Source organism: Ursus americanus, chromosome 3 (assembly GCF_024610735.1).
Source record: "Ursus americanus isolate L20-20 chromosome 3, mUrsAme1.1.p, whole genome shotgun sequence".
NCBI lineage: Eukaryota > Metazoa > Chordata > Mammalia > Carnivora > Ursidae > Ursus > Ursus americanus.
This window is the reverse complement of record NC_142129.1, coordinates 55,016,549-55,033,114: the sequence shown is the minus strand read 5'-3', so window position 1 is coordinate 55,033,114 and position 16,566 is coordinate 55,016,549. Positions and strand designations below refer to the sequence as shown.

Below are 16,566 nucleotides of genomic sequence, written 5' to 3'. Positions count from 1 at the left end.
TAACCCAATTGTCGAAATATACAATGACTTCTGTTATGATAGAAGTAAGGATAGAGTTAGGTCTTCTCTATTCATGACTGCTTAGATCACGAAAGTTTTGCCAAGGAAGTAAGGTATGGGCACAAGTTTGAAAGGTGAAATAGACTTACTGGTGTTTTTTTTGCTCTTGAGAAGATGATGAACCACCGAGGGCCACTATTTCCTTCTATGAAGTTACCAAATATGAGACTTTTCTTTGGGATGAAAGGAAAAAAAAAAAAAAAAGAAGTATATGCTGTCTGTAAAAGCCATACTTAAAGGATGCAAAGGATGAAAATAAAGGGATAGAAAAATATCTATCAAATGTTAATTAAAAGAAAATCTGTTGCACGAAACAGTCCTGAAATAGGAAAGATTCCTTACCCATGGGATGTCTGATAAACTTAGTGATATGGCTAATTGCAAATGTTTGTACTTTAGTTATACACCATTGCTATAAATATTTTTGATCAGTCAAAAAATAAGTGTTGGGCGCTTGCTATTTCTTAAATATGGTAGTTGGCATCCAATTAGATCGTTTATGAAGTCAGAATATAATTGCAATATAAAAAAATGTTGCTATTTTCAGTGGCACGCATTCTGGCATTCTCTTGATTTAAGTTGGTGATAGGTAGTGGTTTGCTATGGTAAATATCAGCTTGACCTTTGTGGCAAGAAATGACATTTCTGGGTTGATTTTTTCGATGTCTGCTATATTTATATTAGCATGTGGAAATCAGTCTTATCATAGCTCTCAAATACAGTATTCATTCAGGTGCTAGGTATCACTATTGATTTTTGGTGATCAGAATCCCATTTATTTATAAGATGATAAATATTAAGGTGTGGCTATATAAGAAGGACACCTACTTAGTAGAATAATATAAACTTAAATTTTTGAGGCATACCAAATAGTGAAGATCAGAATGCTAATTTTACTTAACTGGATTCCTTTCACAATTTTGATTTTCATAGCCCTGTAACCAAAAACAATGTTTTGTCTTGAAACTAAGATTTCCATTGAGAGTCTCTGATCTCATAAATATCTTATACATACATAGTTCAGTAAACGTAGAATAGGTTAGTCAAGGTTGGTTTGTATTTCAAAGTCAATGCTGTTAAAAAAGAAAATGATGTTTAATTACCAGAGTGAACCATTGCCTGCCATTTAAAGCAAAAGCAAGATTTCTGGTTGATGCTTACTGATATGTCCATTTGGGCATATTGGTACATACACTAATATGAAATAGTTTTTCTGTGTGGGATAGTTTTAGAGTACCATGATACAAAGTATAAAAAATACTATATTGTAAGTTTCTCAGGTGACTTTTGCAGGGAGAGAAGGTTGAGTCTGAAGCTATATTTCTTTCAGAACTTTGAGTCAGAATGGTATAATCAATGAAATCTACCAATTAACAATAGAACAGGTGGACATGAGCCAATGCAATTGATAACCAGACTTCTCTAGAAACTCTGCCATCACTGCAGTTACTAGACCCAGTCCTACAAAGTGTAGTACCTATGAATGCGTTTTTATATTAATTTCTTTGTGCTAATCTCTTTAAAATACTACAAAAAAAGATATTGAATACTTTGTTTGCTCAAATTGTACTAGATGATGATGATTACCTTAAGGGATCCATGTGAGATCATTTCTGCTACAGTTTGATGTCTGACCTTCTTCACTGGTTATTCTATCCACAAGGCAAGAAAAATAAATGCAAAAAATGAAAGTGCAATTACATTTCACTTGATTTCAACAAAAGATAATTTTTTCAGACATGCACCTAGCTTTTTTAAATTGTGATTTATTATTGATTTGAAGTTAATTATTGAGGCTTTAATAAGATACTATGGTAAAATGAATGACAGTGAAATAGTACATGTAGAATATTATATCATAGTGCTTTCTCCTCCTGGATGGGCTGCTCTGAGCTCTGCAGAGAGGGGCTGACGTGCGACTGGCAAATATTTAGAAAAACAGAACCTAGTACAACATAGTTTAGTGAAGAAGAGCTGTGCACATATCCCTATCATCCTAAGTGTATAATGCTGGTCTCATCTGCCGGAGAAGAGATCCTTTTCAGGATGATCCCCCTTTTTATACCTTGAAAATTCATGGTCTTCATCAGTCTCTTAGCTAGTTTAATGATTTTCACTTGGAAAAATTGTTCTCTCATAATACTGGCTAGTTTAAAATCGGGCCCACAAAAGATACTTTATCCATTTATACTTTTAGCTATCTAATCATTGCTTTGGGAAGGTTGATCTTATCTACTGATTCTCACACTTTGTTGTCTGTCAGAATCAGTTGGAGGGCTTATAAAATACAGATTCCTCCCAAAGTGTGTGGTTTAGTAGTTCTGGGTTAGGGCCCAATAAGCTGCATTTCTAACAAGTTCCCGGGTGACCCTGATGCTCTGTAATCCCATGGAAATAGCATAAATCACGGACCAGCACATCCCGTTTGAAGGGAAAAGTTAGAGAAGAAATTTTTATCAATCAAATCAAGGCCAACGATTGTTTTTGTTGATGTTGCTTTGTTTTCATATAAAACAGTCTCCCTGGAATTTCATTGCTGATGTGTTCTCCCAAACCCTTTACCTGCTCTTGGGTCCAGGCAAGATTTCCTTATCGGAAGACCATTTGGTAACCAATTCGGTTGTTTCACTGGAGAGAAATCACTTGTAAATTGAATATCCACTGTCTAATAAGAATTGGCGATGTTCCGCCAAGAGATAGCAAATTCAGATAAATAAGCTATTTGAATTAGAAATAAAAATTAGTACACTGTACTCTGTATTTCCTGTTCCTTGGGAGTCTATAGGAACCAAGTCTGCTGCCTGCAGGCAAGTATATATTAACTTTATTGCTGTGACAATAGTTTGAAAAATGTGAGGATGGGAGGAGAAGCAACGTGAATGAGTCAGGGAACGAGTGAGGAATTCCAGGTATTGGTGAGGAATTTGTAGCTTTCCTATAAAGCACAATTAATATTTCAGGCAAAAAGGTTTTATTTATTTTTATTTTTATTTTTTTTTTATAATTCAGCTATCTTTTTTTTTTTAAAGATTTTATTTATTTATTTGACAGAGATAGAAGACAGCCAGCGAGAGAGGGAACACAAGCAGGGGGAGTGGGAGAGGAAGAAGCAGTCTCATAGGGGAGGAGCCTGATGTGGGGCTCGATCCCAGAAGGCTGGGATCACGCCCTGAGCCCAAGGCAGACACCCAACCGCTATGCCACCCAGGCGCCCCCAGGCAAACAGGTTTTAAATCTTAGTACATCTAGATTCCAGAATCATAGGATTTGATACTGCATGAAAAGTCTGTGTCTGATCACAGATGAGCAGAGGGTATCTTAGTGTTTTAGAATAAATCAGGTTATACTACCTTCGTTGCTTCTTTCCAGTGGATCTGTAGTCATCATCTAAGACTAATTTGAGAAAATGTCATTGTGAGCTCAGGGTCTAAGGATATTTCAGGAAATATTTTGATGCCATATCGAGTTTTTTATACATCTTTTTGTCTTGCCTATATACCTGCATAAAAAGAATTGGGATTATCATAATTGCTTTTGAATATCTTGAATCAATTTGGTATCTCTCTTATATATTTATCACTAGTTTTGCATATTGTGTTTAAAACCACTGGGAAACAATTAGACAGTGGTTTCATTTTTCAACAGTAGATAATATTAAAAATTATTGAATGAGTGTAAAATGAATGTAAAATGATTTTTAGATCAATTTCCAACATTTTATTAAATTAATGTTTATTATATTGAGTTTTTTTTGAATGGCTATTTATTCTAGCCTGGCATTTAAGTTAGCTTGTTATGGTTTTTATGTAATGGAACTTAAAATCGTTCTTTCCAAGTCAGTAAAGCTGGTTTTGTAAATGCCCAAAAAGGAACCTAGTGACATTTCTTTACTGACATTGTTGAGATGATGTGAGGAATTATACAACAGTCTTAATATTTAAGTTGTTGGTTAATGCGACTATGGTAGACAATATACCTGGTGGTGATTTTAATGATGCTTATTTTTCCTCTGAGAAACAAGTGATACCTATTTTATGATACGTGTCCAATGTCTTTTCACTCAAAACTAACTTTTCATTGTGAAGAGGTGAAAGACAAGACTGCTAATGGGGGGAAAAACACTAAAAAATGCAGGGATGAAATGTAAATGAATCTCAAGTGGAACAACTTGGTCAACATGAAGAAGACACATTACACTATTTTATGTGGAACGCTTTTCCTGGAACCTCTGAGAAATAAGATAATTACTAACTCACTCTTTTGGAGTTTTATTTTATTTTTTATGATGATGAAAGCTGGGAGTCTGTTTTTGTCAATTGCGGTTTGAGGGTATAATTTAAATTTAAAATGACAAAAGATGTATATTATGTCATTAGTGGGATTTTGTTATTCCTCTTACATGTTTCTCACTAGTTTTGCATATTCCGTTCAAAACCACTCTGAAACATTGGGTGGTTCCATTTTTCATCACTAAATCAAGTTAAAATTTTTTCTGAACAACTCTGATAATTATTTGCATCATTTTCGTGAGGGGCAGGATGCAGACTTGAGAATGTGATGGGAAGCCTGCTGCATTAGAGACCACGTGCCCGAGACGAAGCAGATCTCCTTAGCCAGAATTTCATTAACGAGTGCTTTTACAGCCTTAGTAACCTTCAGCACACCCTTTTTACTTTCTTCGAGTCTAAAATAGGGAGCTCGTTTGTCCTAAATGAGTGGATTTCAACTATTTTCTTCTTACTGTAAGAAGCTGTTCAAAAGAACTCTTGCATATTCCGGTATAAACAAATAAAAGGGAGATTGTCCTGGTTCAAGGCAGGAACCTCTTCTGGAGAGCACTGTGAGTCGACTCACAGGTCCCACGGCATCCTGAGGGACAGAGAGTTTGAACACCATTGTAGCAAATTCTAAATTTCCCCCCAGGTCTAAAATGCGAAGCTTGGGTCCATCATCCCTGAGGTAAATTGCCAGCTCCACAATATTTCCATCTCTTGAATTTTATATATTGATTTCTTAACTGAGTGAAAGTTTAGTTGTAATATCAAATGGAATAAAATACTTTTTTTTTTGACTGACAGGAACATAAGATTTTCTTGTTTTGACTTAAGTCACATGCACATTGGAATAACTTCTTTGTTAAAAACCTTATAACTTATCAGTCCTAATATAATTTTGCAAGAGGTAGAAGTTAATCTATGAAAGAAGGAAAATTCAGTGCCACTTTCTTCGGCAGTGGGTTATCTGCCTAATGACTTAACACTCTTCCTCCCTTCTACCCCAACTCAGTCTCCTTGCTCTCTTTCCCCTGCCCCACACTCTGTGGTTGACCAAGATCCTTCCTTCATCTGATTGTTCTGGGAACCTTGAAACACCCTGCTTTTCCCCTTTCCTTCTCTGTTGCTACTAATGCGTTAAGAACTACATTTTCCCTGCTGATCGAGTTTAGAAAAGCGAGAAGAGTTCTCACTACAAGTGGATTATCACTTTTGGGTGTACCCTTGGGAGTGGCTAGATGCTACAACCCGGTTTGTGACGCAGAATTTATTTCTCATAGAGAAATGACGTTGTAAGCGTACACCAGAGACTATAGAATGTTGAGTAGTGTATAGTACAGTTCGTTTACTGTACAGGTGAATTCCACAATGTGTGTTGGTCTGGGAGCCTATCAACTATTGTAAATGCTATTTCTACAGAAAAGTGGGGTCTGTGTTTCAGGTAGAGTTGAATGCGGAATATTCCTAGTTGGGGACTGACCATATTCATCGGTTGATCTACAGGTGCATACATTCAGTGGTTCTGCCTCTCTCCATTAGACAGACTCAACACTTTCTTTTCCTTTCTCTTTTCCACATTGAATTTAGCCTGAGAGGCTGAAATAGAGGGAACATTTTCAGATCTGAGCTATGTTTCCTTTTTAATTTGATAGAATAGAAACTGGATGCAATAAAATTGAGAGGTGGTACTAAGATCACATTAGGATTTGTGAAATGGACAATTGCCTTACATAAATAGCAAGTAAAAAATCAGGCGAGTTCTTCATAAACATTTTATTCTGGGGTGTGCTTATTTTCTGAAACTACCTCTACTAAATCTCCTGTCAGTCTTGAAACTAGAAGGCAGAAAAGCTTCTAGTGCTACAGCCAACTGCAGTGTAGCCAGAGAAACAGGCAACAAAAATAGAACACCAGGATTGCTGTGCGTGGGTGAGGCAGAAACCACATTATGAGCAAAAGCTTCCAGTATTATTTTAGAACCAATACAGAGCTCTGCACTTCTCTCCTCTCTCTTCCAAAAACACATACTATAAAAATAAAATGAAATTAAATGTATGTGCATTTGCCCTCTTAGAATTATGATTCTTAATTTTTTTTTTTTATGCCTGCCTTTCTTTGGAGGCGAATCGCCAGTGTGGAAATACAGTGTGTAAAGCAAGCTTGGAGGGAGGAAAGAGTTAATTGCTTTTAAGGCCCTGCAATAGAGAATTATGGTTTGAAAGATAGAGGCTGGACAGCTGGGTTTGCTGGGGTATTTTTAAATGCATTAATGCAGGCTCCAATCACTCGGCCATGCTTGACCTATTTTTGGCTCAGGCCGACCATTGTTCTATTTCTGTGCCTGTGGGCCATGCCGTTGTTGATTCATATGCAAATGGATTATCACTAGCTTTAGCCAACTTGAGCTGAGAGAGACCAGAGAGGGGGAAGAGACACACACAAACAGATAGAAGGGCACCGGCTGAAGCCACTTGCAGGACTGAGGGTGCTTGCAACGAAACTCTAGCAGCCTGAAGAACTATAAGCCAGGTTTAATTGGTTTCTTTTTCTCGTGGGTAGAGTTAATATTTTTCTACTTATTCTGACAAAGCAATAACCCCGAAGCACATTCCTGTTTCCCACCTGCTTTTAGTTTCCGGGATAACCTAAACTCCAGAGAGCCATAGCATCCACTTGGTCCTTTCTGCTCTGTACACAGGTTGGTAACACAGGAAAAGTGTCCAGATCTTTTAAAAAAGTGTATGTCCACCTTAACAGAAAGGAAATCATTGTTGAAGTTGGTCGGCTGCTGCCTCCCCTAAGGGAGGAGGGAGGACCAGGGAGGGTAGCTCCTGGGGCCCGTGCACTGAGCAGCGATGAATCTTTCATGTAGCTGAAGTAAGAGTGATTGGAATATGCTGCAGACAATTTACGAGAGTGACTCGTGTTTTTCCTCAGATGGGGTGGCTGGACGAGAGCAGCTCTTGGCTCAGCAGAGAATGCACAGTATGATCAGCTCAGGTAAGATCCTCTTCCATAACTGAGACATTTTATGTGTGAAAGGAGGCTGACTTGGGAAATGCAGCTAAGAAAAAGCACCTCTCAAGGATTTGCTGCTTTTTGGTGTTGATGTTGCTATTTTCTTGGTGCGTCTGTAGGGTTTAACTTAGATCCCTTCCATTACCGTTTCTGTGCATATTCAGTGTTTAGGGACGACAGCTTCTGAATGAAATCTCAAAGCTTCCGATGAAGGATGGGACTGAGATAAGTAAAATGTAGTTGGGGGTGCTTTGCCTTACTATGCAACTAGAAGAAGGAGATCTGTACTGATTGCAAGCTATTCTAATGGGACTTTAAAAATCAGGTAAGTTCATACTGGAGCTTCAGTGTAAATTGCAGCCTGCGCTAGCCCGATGATTTTATATTTACAGCGTGCATCCAGAAGCACATCTATTTATAGATGTACCTTCTGAAATGTGTTTGCTAGGAGTTGCAAAGGTAGTTTTAATGTGGCTTTTTCTCATCAGCCCAAAATGAAACTATTTAGGATGGAATAAAATTATTATTAGCAGATGGTTATTTTAATTTTCTTGAAAAACATTTGGAGAGCCTAGCATTGTCAGGCAGGTGGACGGCACAGCACACACATAAAGGTGTTACACACAGGTGCAACCCTTGAAAGAATAACAGTAACAGATTCTGGTTTTCCAGCGTTATGTACTTGCACCTTCAAGGCGATGTGCTGAGGAGATCAAGCTTGTCAGCGTTATCAATTTCTGTTTGTGAAAAGAGCAGGCTCTCCGGGCAATATCACTTAGTTGTAATTGTTGCTCTTCATATTTAATCCCACAGCCAGTTCCTAAAGCTTGGGGGCTTGGGCTTTTTATTTCCGTCCTCTTCGGAATGCTTCCGTCTAAATTGGCTTAAAGTTCTCCCTCACATCTTCTGAGTCCCTCTGTGGGCTTAATTGTAATTCTAGGTCACCACATAGATCTCCACGCAAAGAATGCAATATAAAGCAGCGTTTGCTTGGTAGAGCTCGATGTGAAAGAAATATTCCACAGGTTGGCAGGATCTCTGTTGCAGTGCTGAGCACCTTCCCATTTACGGATCTGTGTTTGAAGCAAGTTTTCTTTAAACCTCGGTTAGCTGCGATGATTTTGAGATACTTCTCTTGACCCGATTTTTTCTTGGACTCAGAGTGAGAGATCAATTTTGTGTAATTTGATATGTTTCCACTTACATGACTGGAATTATGTTAATTAGGAGTGTCCGCTTACCTGAAGCAACCGTACAAGAGTTTTAATATGGTTTATTATCGTCTATTATCGTTGTGGCTGTAAAGTTGACAAGAGCTTGGGGAGGGGTCAGCTGGTGTGTCTCAAATGGAACTAGTCACTTAACTTAGCCTTTTATTTTTTAAATATGGATTGACTTTTTAAAAGTGACTCTTTTAGGGATCTTTTCAGTACTACATCCTTTCAGTCCTCACCTCTGTGTAACAAGTTTAATGTTTCTTTCACATGGCAGAAGCAAAGCTGTGCCTTTCAAGCAGGAACTGGCTGCTGACGCTGAACCTCTTGCCACAGGCTACAGGGGTTCGCAATCCTCACCGTTTCTAATGTCTTTGATAATCACATGTAACTTTACTCCATTTTTCAGTTGAGATTGCCCCTTTCCTGACATTAAAGCAATAATATGTTTGAGCAGGGAAGTGCTTGAGACTGTCCATGTTATTGTCAGTTCTACAGGAAGGGAAGCATCCTTTAAGCACCAACTATTAAATGAAAAGTGATGTAGATTGACATCAACTCCCAAACCTGTCTGGTATAAATACATAAGGAAACTCCAGGTTCTGTTTTATTTTTTAAATTTGAAACATGAAATCACGTGCATCCGTGCTACCATGTTGTGTAACATTTGCTTTTCTTTAATATGATACGGCCTTACATTTAATTCCCCCAGTCTTTAATCACGTACTTCCTCTGAGGCATTGGCTCTCAAACTTGGAGTCATCAAGACTATTTCACAAAATACTGAAGCCTTGGTCACACCCCCAGAGTTTCTAATTTAACTGGTATGGGAACGAACCTGGATATTAGAATTTTTAAAATCTCATGTGCAAATCTAAGCTGAAGTAAACTTTGAGTATCACAGATGTACCAGTAGGAGGAAGTGATGGTGATCCTGGTGACCCATTTCAGTAGGGTTTTCCTTTAAGTTAATTGCTAAATTTGGGGTGTGTTTATCTTAATTTATCAACAAATTTCATTCCACTCCCTTTTGGACCAGTGGCATGGATGTGATTAATACACATAGGAATTGATGGAGTCTTTGGATCTGGAAGAGTTGTCTGGAGTGCAGAGTGGTAGCGAGAACGCTGTTTGCTCTGGGAGTCAAGAGCTCTGTGTTCTAGCAAGCGCCAGTTGTATAACTGGTTACTCATCTGTAAGCTGAACAATGATGATGTCCTACTGTTTACCTCTTGGCATTCTTATGAGGTTCAAATGTAACAACATGTTATTAAAGTGCAGACTCACTATTATTATAACTATTTTTAGTGAATGAACCTGGGCTTCTGGCTCTTCAATACCATGCTCTGTCTTGCCGAACAAGCTAGATAGATGAATTGGATTGTGTGTCACATGGAACAATGATGTTCTGTTTTGATAGTAAGGTTTCTTTGGTTATCTTATACTTCAGCTACTTTTATTGGTTTTCCTGGTCTGATAAGCACTAGTCCTTTCCTTGTGCAAATTGTGACTGTAAATCAGAGCAGCTTGTATCTGTGTGTGCGCACGCTCATGCACGTGTGTGCATGTGTGTTCTGTAAAATGTCTCATTACATAATAATCAAAGGCAAAGAATTTGCAGAATATGTAATTGAACAGTGAAACCCCAACAGCAGATTTCTTGGGATTAATTGTTTTAAAAAGCTTTGTTTTATTGTTAGCTATTGCTTTGAAGTTCCCACTTGCTATTTTAGTTAAACTGGATACTGTGCATTAATAAAGATGATTTTCTTCAGAGTTCTTTATAGACTGTTGAATTGCAAGTATTTTACATAGTTACATTTTTTTTGCTAATATTGACTCAGCTAAGGCAAGACATTTTAGGTAGAACTAGGTTCTACAGCACAGTCTGCTAATGTGTTTTTAGTTAAAAAGCTCTATAATATTGAATTTTGGAATTCATTATGAGTGACACATTTTGCTAGGTCAATCTCTACTTTTGTGGCTTGTGTGGGCCAATATAAGTGATAACTGTGGCAGAAACTGAAGCATGTACAAATATTGACTCAGGTCACTTAGCAGTAGCTGGCAGAATTTGGGGTGTTCTCCTGTTGCCAGGCATGTTGCTTAACATGTTGGACAGCAGAGCTGTCCAGACAATATTGGAATGATTACTATAAAAGAATTTCCTAGAGTTTGTACAGCATTAATGTAAAATACATTTAAAATAAGGAAAACTCATATTTTTACTATGTATTCTTATTTTAGGGTATAAAAGAAAAGCATTTAAATCTAAATCCTGAATTTCTTTTATGGAAAACATATCTTCACCCTTTCAAAATCTTTTTTTTTTCCCTTTGGTGTGCATTGTCAAGGGGAAAGGAACATTTTAGATTCAGTAGCCATTTATGTCTACTTGGAAAGCAGAATCTAATTATGAAAATGTAAGTCTGTGAAATGCTCCTGTCATGTCAAGAATCACTTCTGGTATTTCCCGTAATTACTGTTTTGCTGTTCTCTAACTCAAGTTATCTTCACTTACAAGGCTGTTATCAATTTGAATATCTGATAGATAGTGATCAGAAAGCTAGTTATAAATAGGTCCATTGAAGAAGGGGATAAGAATGAGTATTGTATATTTCTGTGGACGACACCAGTGGAATATGTGTTATGTCCATTAAGCAAGAAAATTCAATAAAACCCCTCAGAAGACTAAAATAAACCCAAATTCTGAATTTAAAAATGAGGATTTTGATTTTGAAGATGAGAAATTTGAAAATGTACTACATAATTTCTCACCATTGGTAGATAGTAAAGTGATTCCAGAATGGTATAAGCTGGCAAACACTCACCCTACACACACACATGTGTGTACACACACATGGGTGCAGTATTCATGATATGACCTAACATATCATATGACCAAACATATCTTGGAAACTAATAGTCAAGGGAAAAATTGAACTGGGGGCTTTTGATACCAACAGAGAGAACCTGACAGGGCCTGCATCCTAGGCCTCCTAAGAATTTCACTGACAAGATGACAACTTCCTGAATATTCTCACTAACATTCTCAAATCTGAAGAGAAGCACACCGGGTAGATAACCTCAGCTTTTGTGGTGGTGGTGGTGGCGGTGGTGGTGGTTGTTATTGTTATTTCTTGGGAGTGAGAAATAGTAGAAATGATTCTGGAAAAGAAACTAGCGAAATGGAGGAAGGTGAACAAACACTGCCTCTCTGGAGAAACAAAGGCGTCAGAACAATATTCTAAATTGGGAACACAATCCATAGTTCTTTTCAACGAAATACCCTTCTCCAATTCATCTTAGATGTTCCACCAAGAAGAAAACATCAATTTACTGAATCCATGGAATTGTCTAATAATTGTTCCCCACAAATAGAGCTCCTTAATAAGAACATAAATTCCATAAAACAAGAGCTCAAAGATGAGATGATAAAACAATAGCATGAGATGAAAAAGGATATTTTAGATCTAGGGAAACAAAATTGAAAATGAAAAAACCATGGTAATTATAGAACAAAAATACTCATTAGAAATAGCAGGAAGCAGAACAGACACCAGTGAAACTCTTTACCAACAAAGGGGAAAGGTTTAAGACAATCACAGGGAATGAAAAAGGAAAATGGATTCAAGCAATTGGAAAGAAGTCAATTAATAAGAAAGACAAAGGCAGCATAACAAAGAGATTATTTATATCCCTGAAGTTGGTATTCTAAAGCAATGAAACAGAAGATAATTTTGGGAAAAGATGAAAAATTATTTCATTGGAAAAGAAAAAATAAATCTGTAGATTGAAAGGGCTCTCCTCTTTAAGGACAGTTTGCTGCAAATGCTCATCACAGAGTCATATCCTAACTGGACTTTTTATTGATTTTTGAATAATAATTTTTCAGGGGCTCAGCAGGTAAAGCAAAGATCTGTGGTGGGGGGAAGGTGGGAGGGAGGGAATGTATGGGATTCAAGAAGGCTTATCAGGAATCTCCAACATTTAGTGACAGAAGATAATGAAGAAAAATCTTTGAAGTTCAAAAAGAAGTGTAATCCAATGGTCCATCCAGGCAAGAGTTATTAAAAATAGAGAAAATGGGTAGGCAGGTCAATAATTCCCAAGCATGAACTAGACTGCTTGACAGTGAAACCCACACAATGAAGAGGTGAATGTAAAAGCAAAAAATGAAATTGAGAAGTAGAAAAAGCATAGGAAGATTAATGGGGTAAAGAATGAATCTGTTTAAACAAATATGAGACGGTGGTTATAGGACAGAAAGCAAATTGTATCAAGTAGGGCAATGTTCATAAACATAACCAATATGAGGCATTAGAGAGAGGTGAGATGGAGAGATGTGTGAAAGTGCTGATATTTTCTTTCTGAGCGGGGACAGACTCCCTGCAGCTTAAAATAGAAACACAGAGGTTTTTAAAAAAAAAAGACTCGAAACACTGATTTTTTAAATAATTTATTTAACCCTAGAAAGATCTTTTTGGAAATGGTACCTCATTTAGGAAGGAAGCATTTAGGATGTTTATGACCCCTTTGGTTGCAGTTTTTAATTCTGTTAAAATCATTTAAATTTAATGTTTTTTGAAGAAAAATAACATCAATGATGTGATCTCACTTTTATGAAGGTATATGTTGTTTATCTAGCCATCTCCCAGAAGAATTAATACATAGATGGAAAGAAATCAGAGAAAGTTTTGTGTGTGTGGTGGTGGTCCTGTTCCGGGGGGGGGGGGGGTCTTTTGTTTCATCATTATGCTTTTTTGCCTTGTATGAATTTTTACAATATACCCATATTTTCTACTGATTCTTACACACCCACACACAAAGGTATTGTGCCCAAATCCTAATGGTGTTTAATTGTAAGTAGTAGGTAAATTAGGTTGTCTTCTGCTGCAAGTAACAGAAAATCCTACTCAAAGTGACAAACAAGGAAATTTATCAGGGTAGTTGGCAGCACCAGGCAGTCAATAATGGCAACAAACTACTCCCCTGTGTTGGCCGTAGAGTTGGTGTCATCATAGGTCTGTTTCCTCCAGAAGGCACGAGTTGACGTGTCTATTTATGCATGACAAAGTCCGGAGACATAGAAGAGATACTTTGCTTCCTTGGATATTTTCTCTAGGAAGTTTTACCCAAAATTTCTCCAGCGAATTGTCCTTCATAATTTATTGGCCGGAATAGCAGCATCTACCCATGCATTAGCTAGGCACAGAGAAGAATGGGACTACATAATAGCTCCTTAGGGTCGTACTGAGCCTAGGAAGGTGGATGCTGCAGCAAACCTTTTAGTTTTTATTAGGAAGAAGGAAGGCAGAGAAGAATGCATTTTAGCTAGGCACCAGCAGTATTTGCTACAGTGTATATGCTGCTGATTGGAATTTTCTTTTTTCTTTTCTTTTTTTTTTTTTTTTTAAGATTTTACTTATTTATTTATTTGAGAGGGAGGGGGAAGAGAGAAAGAGAAGCAAGCCTGAGCTGGGGCAAACGGGTAAGGGGCAGAGGGAGAGGGAGAAGCACACTCCCTGCCGAGCAGGAGCAGGGAGCCCAATACAGGGCTCCATCCCAGGACCCCAGGATCGTGACCCAAGCCTAAGGCAGACACTTAACCAACTAAGCCACCCAGGCGCCCTTCTTTGTAACTGTCTTTAGTTTGTATTTCTTAAGATATAAATAATTAAAGGAAGTAGACCATGTAATTTCTTTCAGTTGAATCGTGGGTGTTACTTCATTTTCATGAAGATATACATCATTTTAACAGTGATAATTTTTTTTTACTAGTATTGAATAGAAAGCCTTTCTTAGTACTATCTGTTGTTAGAAGGAACCCTAAAAAGAGTAGTTATGGAAGAACACTTGGTCTCTGTAGGGTTGTAAATCATTTTTTAGAAAAGAGGAAAACCAACATGGTAGACTACTGTAAATTTGAGTAAAATATTCCTTTAATGTTGGCTTTGAAGGATGCAGAAAATATTAAGGGAAATTTATCTAATGTATAAACTTTTCAGTACACTGAAAGAGGATTATTTTTAAAATATTCAAAATGCAATTTCTTTGCCAGTATGTTGTTATAATTATTACATTTTCAGAGTAATGAACAATTTTAACAATCTGGAATAGTAACTGCATTTTAACAATTTTTTTCTGAATTGGAATACTTTGAAAACAATTTAATTGGAATAAAAGTCCATGAAAATGACTTTAAAAATAAGCTTTCTGTAGAGAAATTCAAAGATATTTTGGCATGTGCTTCAAATCAGAGTGGCAGTGCTGTGGTCTGTCCCATTCTTGAAAGAAAGATGACATGCCAGTGGTTGGCTTGGATGCATTGCGTCCTTATTATGGACACTTTTCCCTTTTCTCATTTTGGGAGATTGACAATTAGGAGATGAAGGAATGAGAAAATACCTTATATCTACTAGTCCCATTCTACCCCCACTAAGTCACTTGCACAAAACAAATTTAATTTAAATGAATTTTTGCAATACTAACTGACCTACACTTTAAGTTATCAGAGAACATTATATTTAGGGTTTCTCTGCGATGCTACGGTTCATGAATACAAAACTAAGTAATGCTTATGTTCTAGAAGAGTATCAGTTCCATTCATTATTTTAATATTAAATTTTCCATGGTGAAATAAGTGATAGGCCTTTTATATATAGTGCTTTTAAAATACCCAATAATTAAATCCAATGAAAACTACATTTAAGGAAGAAGAAGATTTACCAAACCACAGAGTGTAACTAGTCATTTACTTATGATTAAACTCTTTGCATGTTGATAAGGTTGGAAATACCCCAGAACTTCATTTTTTTTTTTTTTTTACTTCTTCCCCTCATGGCCTACCACTTATATTGAAACATTCAATTTATAATTTATATTCAGTCTTGACACAGTTATAGCCCTGTGGATGTCTTTTTCAATAATTTGAGGTAAGTTTTGATGGGTATCGAGGGCATGACATATATCCAAAATGTGTTAAAATAGTTTTAAATTTTAAAATTTGAAATTAAAAACAAAACAAAGCAAAAAAAAAAAAAGAAACCAAGAAAATTTCACTGAATTTCCATTAAATTACATTGTGGCCTGGGAGTTCTTACATTAGTAAAAATATGTTTACCCAGAAAGTTTTCAGGGAACTACATGTAGGATGAACTAGAAAAGTTTTTGGTGAATTGAACATGATTTAAATTTTAGTCTTGACGGTGCTTTTTTAAAAGTTTTTATTTAAATTCCAGTTAGTTAACATACAGTGTAGTATTAGTTTCAGGTGTGCAATTTAGTGATTCAGTACTTAAACAACGCACCCAGTGATCATGGAGACAAGTGCCCTCCTTAATCCCCATGGCCTATTTAACCCATCCCCGCCCACCTCCCCTCTGGTAACAATTCTCTTTAGTTAAGAGTCTGTCTTTTGGTTTGCCCCCCACCCCCCACCCCGCCTTTGATGATGCTTTTTTAATCTACTTACAAATAAAATTTAGTTGTGTATTTTCAATGTATGATTTTACTTCAGGAACCACTCATTTTAGATTAAAAAAATATCACAATCAGTTATCATTTTCATGGTTTTTCTGCCGCATTCCACTCTGATCTAATTGTTGTGGAAGTTTAGGAGGTCAGTGGTTGAAGCCCTGTGTTTTCATCATTTTTTATCACTGTCATTCTTCATATTGACATAATAAGCTAATGTTTCAGAAGCTTTTTCTGTACCAGACATTGTTTTATCATTTAATCCTTCCTGCAGTTTGAAGAGGTCTGTAGTAGTTACAGCACTATTCATATTTTGCAGATATGGAAACAGGTTCAGAGGAACTTACTGATGGTGATCATGGCCAAGAACTCGCAGGGTCGGGTTTGAACTTGGTTTGTTTACCATGTCTCTGTTCCTGTTTACCATGTCTCTGCCTCTTTTTCTCAAAGTGAAAAAATATTTTGCATTGGATAGAGTGTTTCGTATCTGGTATCATCTATATTTATAGATAAATGTCTAGGCA

At 36.9% G+C, this 16,566-nt stretch overlaps 1 protein-coding gene across 14 annotated transcripts in view; it reads left to right on the top strand.

The window, feature by feature from the left end:
• The window catches only part of HDAC9 (histone deacetylase 9), a 726,671-nt gene that overhangs the window by 189,855 nt on the left and 520,250 nt on the right, over positions 1-16,566 (top strand). For 10 of the 14 annotated variants that reach the window (XM_045793088.2, XM_087860991.1, XM_087861000.1 and 7 more), the window contains one exon: positions 7,272-7,334. In XM_045793088.2, the coding sequence (XP_045649044.2) occupies positions 7,272-7,334 (63 nt within the window). The other 4 variants (XM_045793090.2, XM_045793089.2, XM_045793091.2 and 1 more) reach the window with 4 other exon arrangements.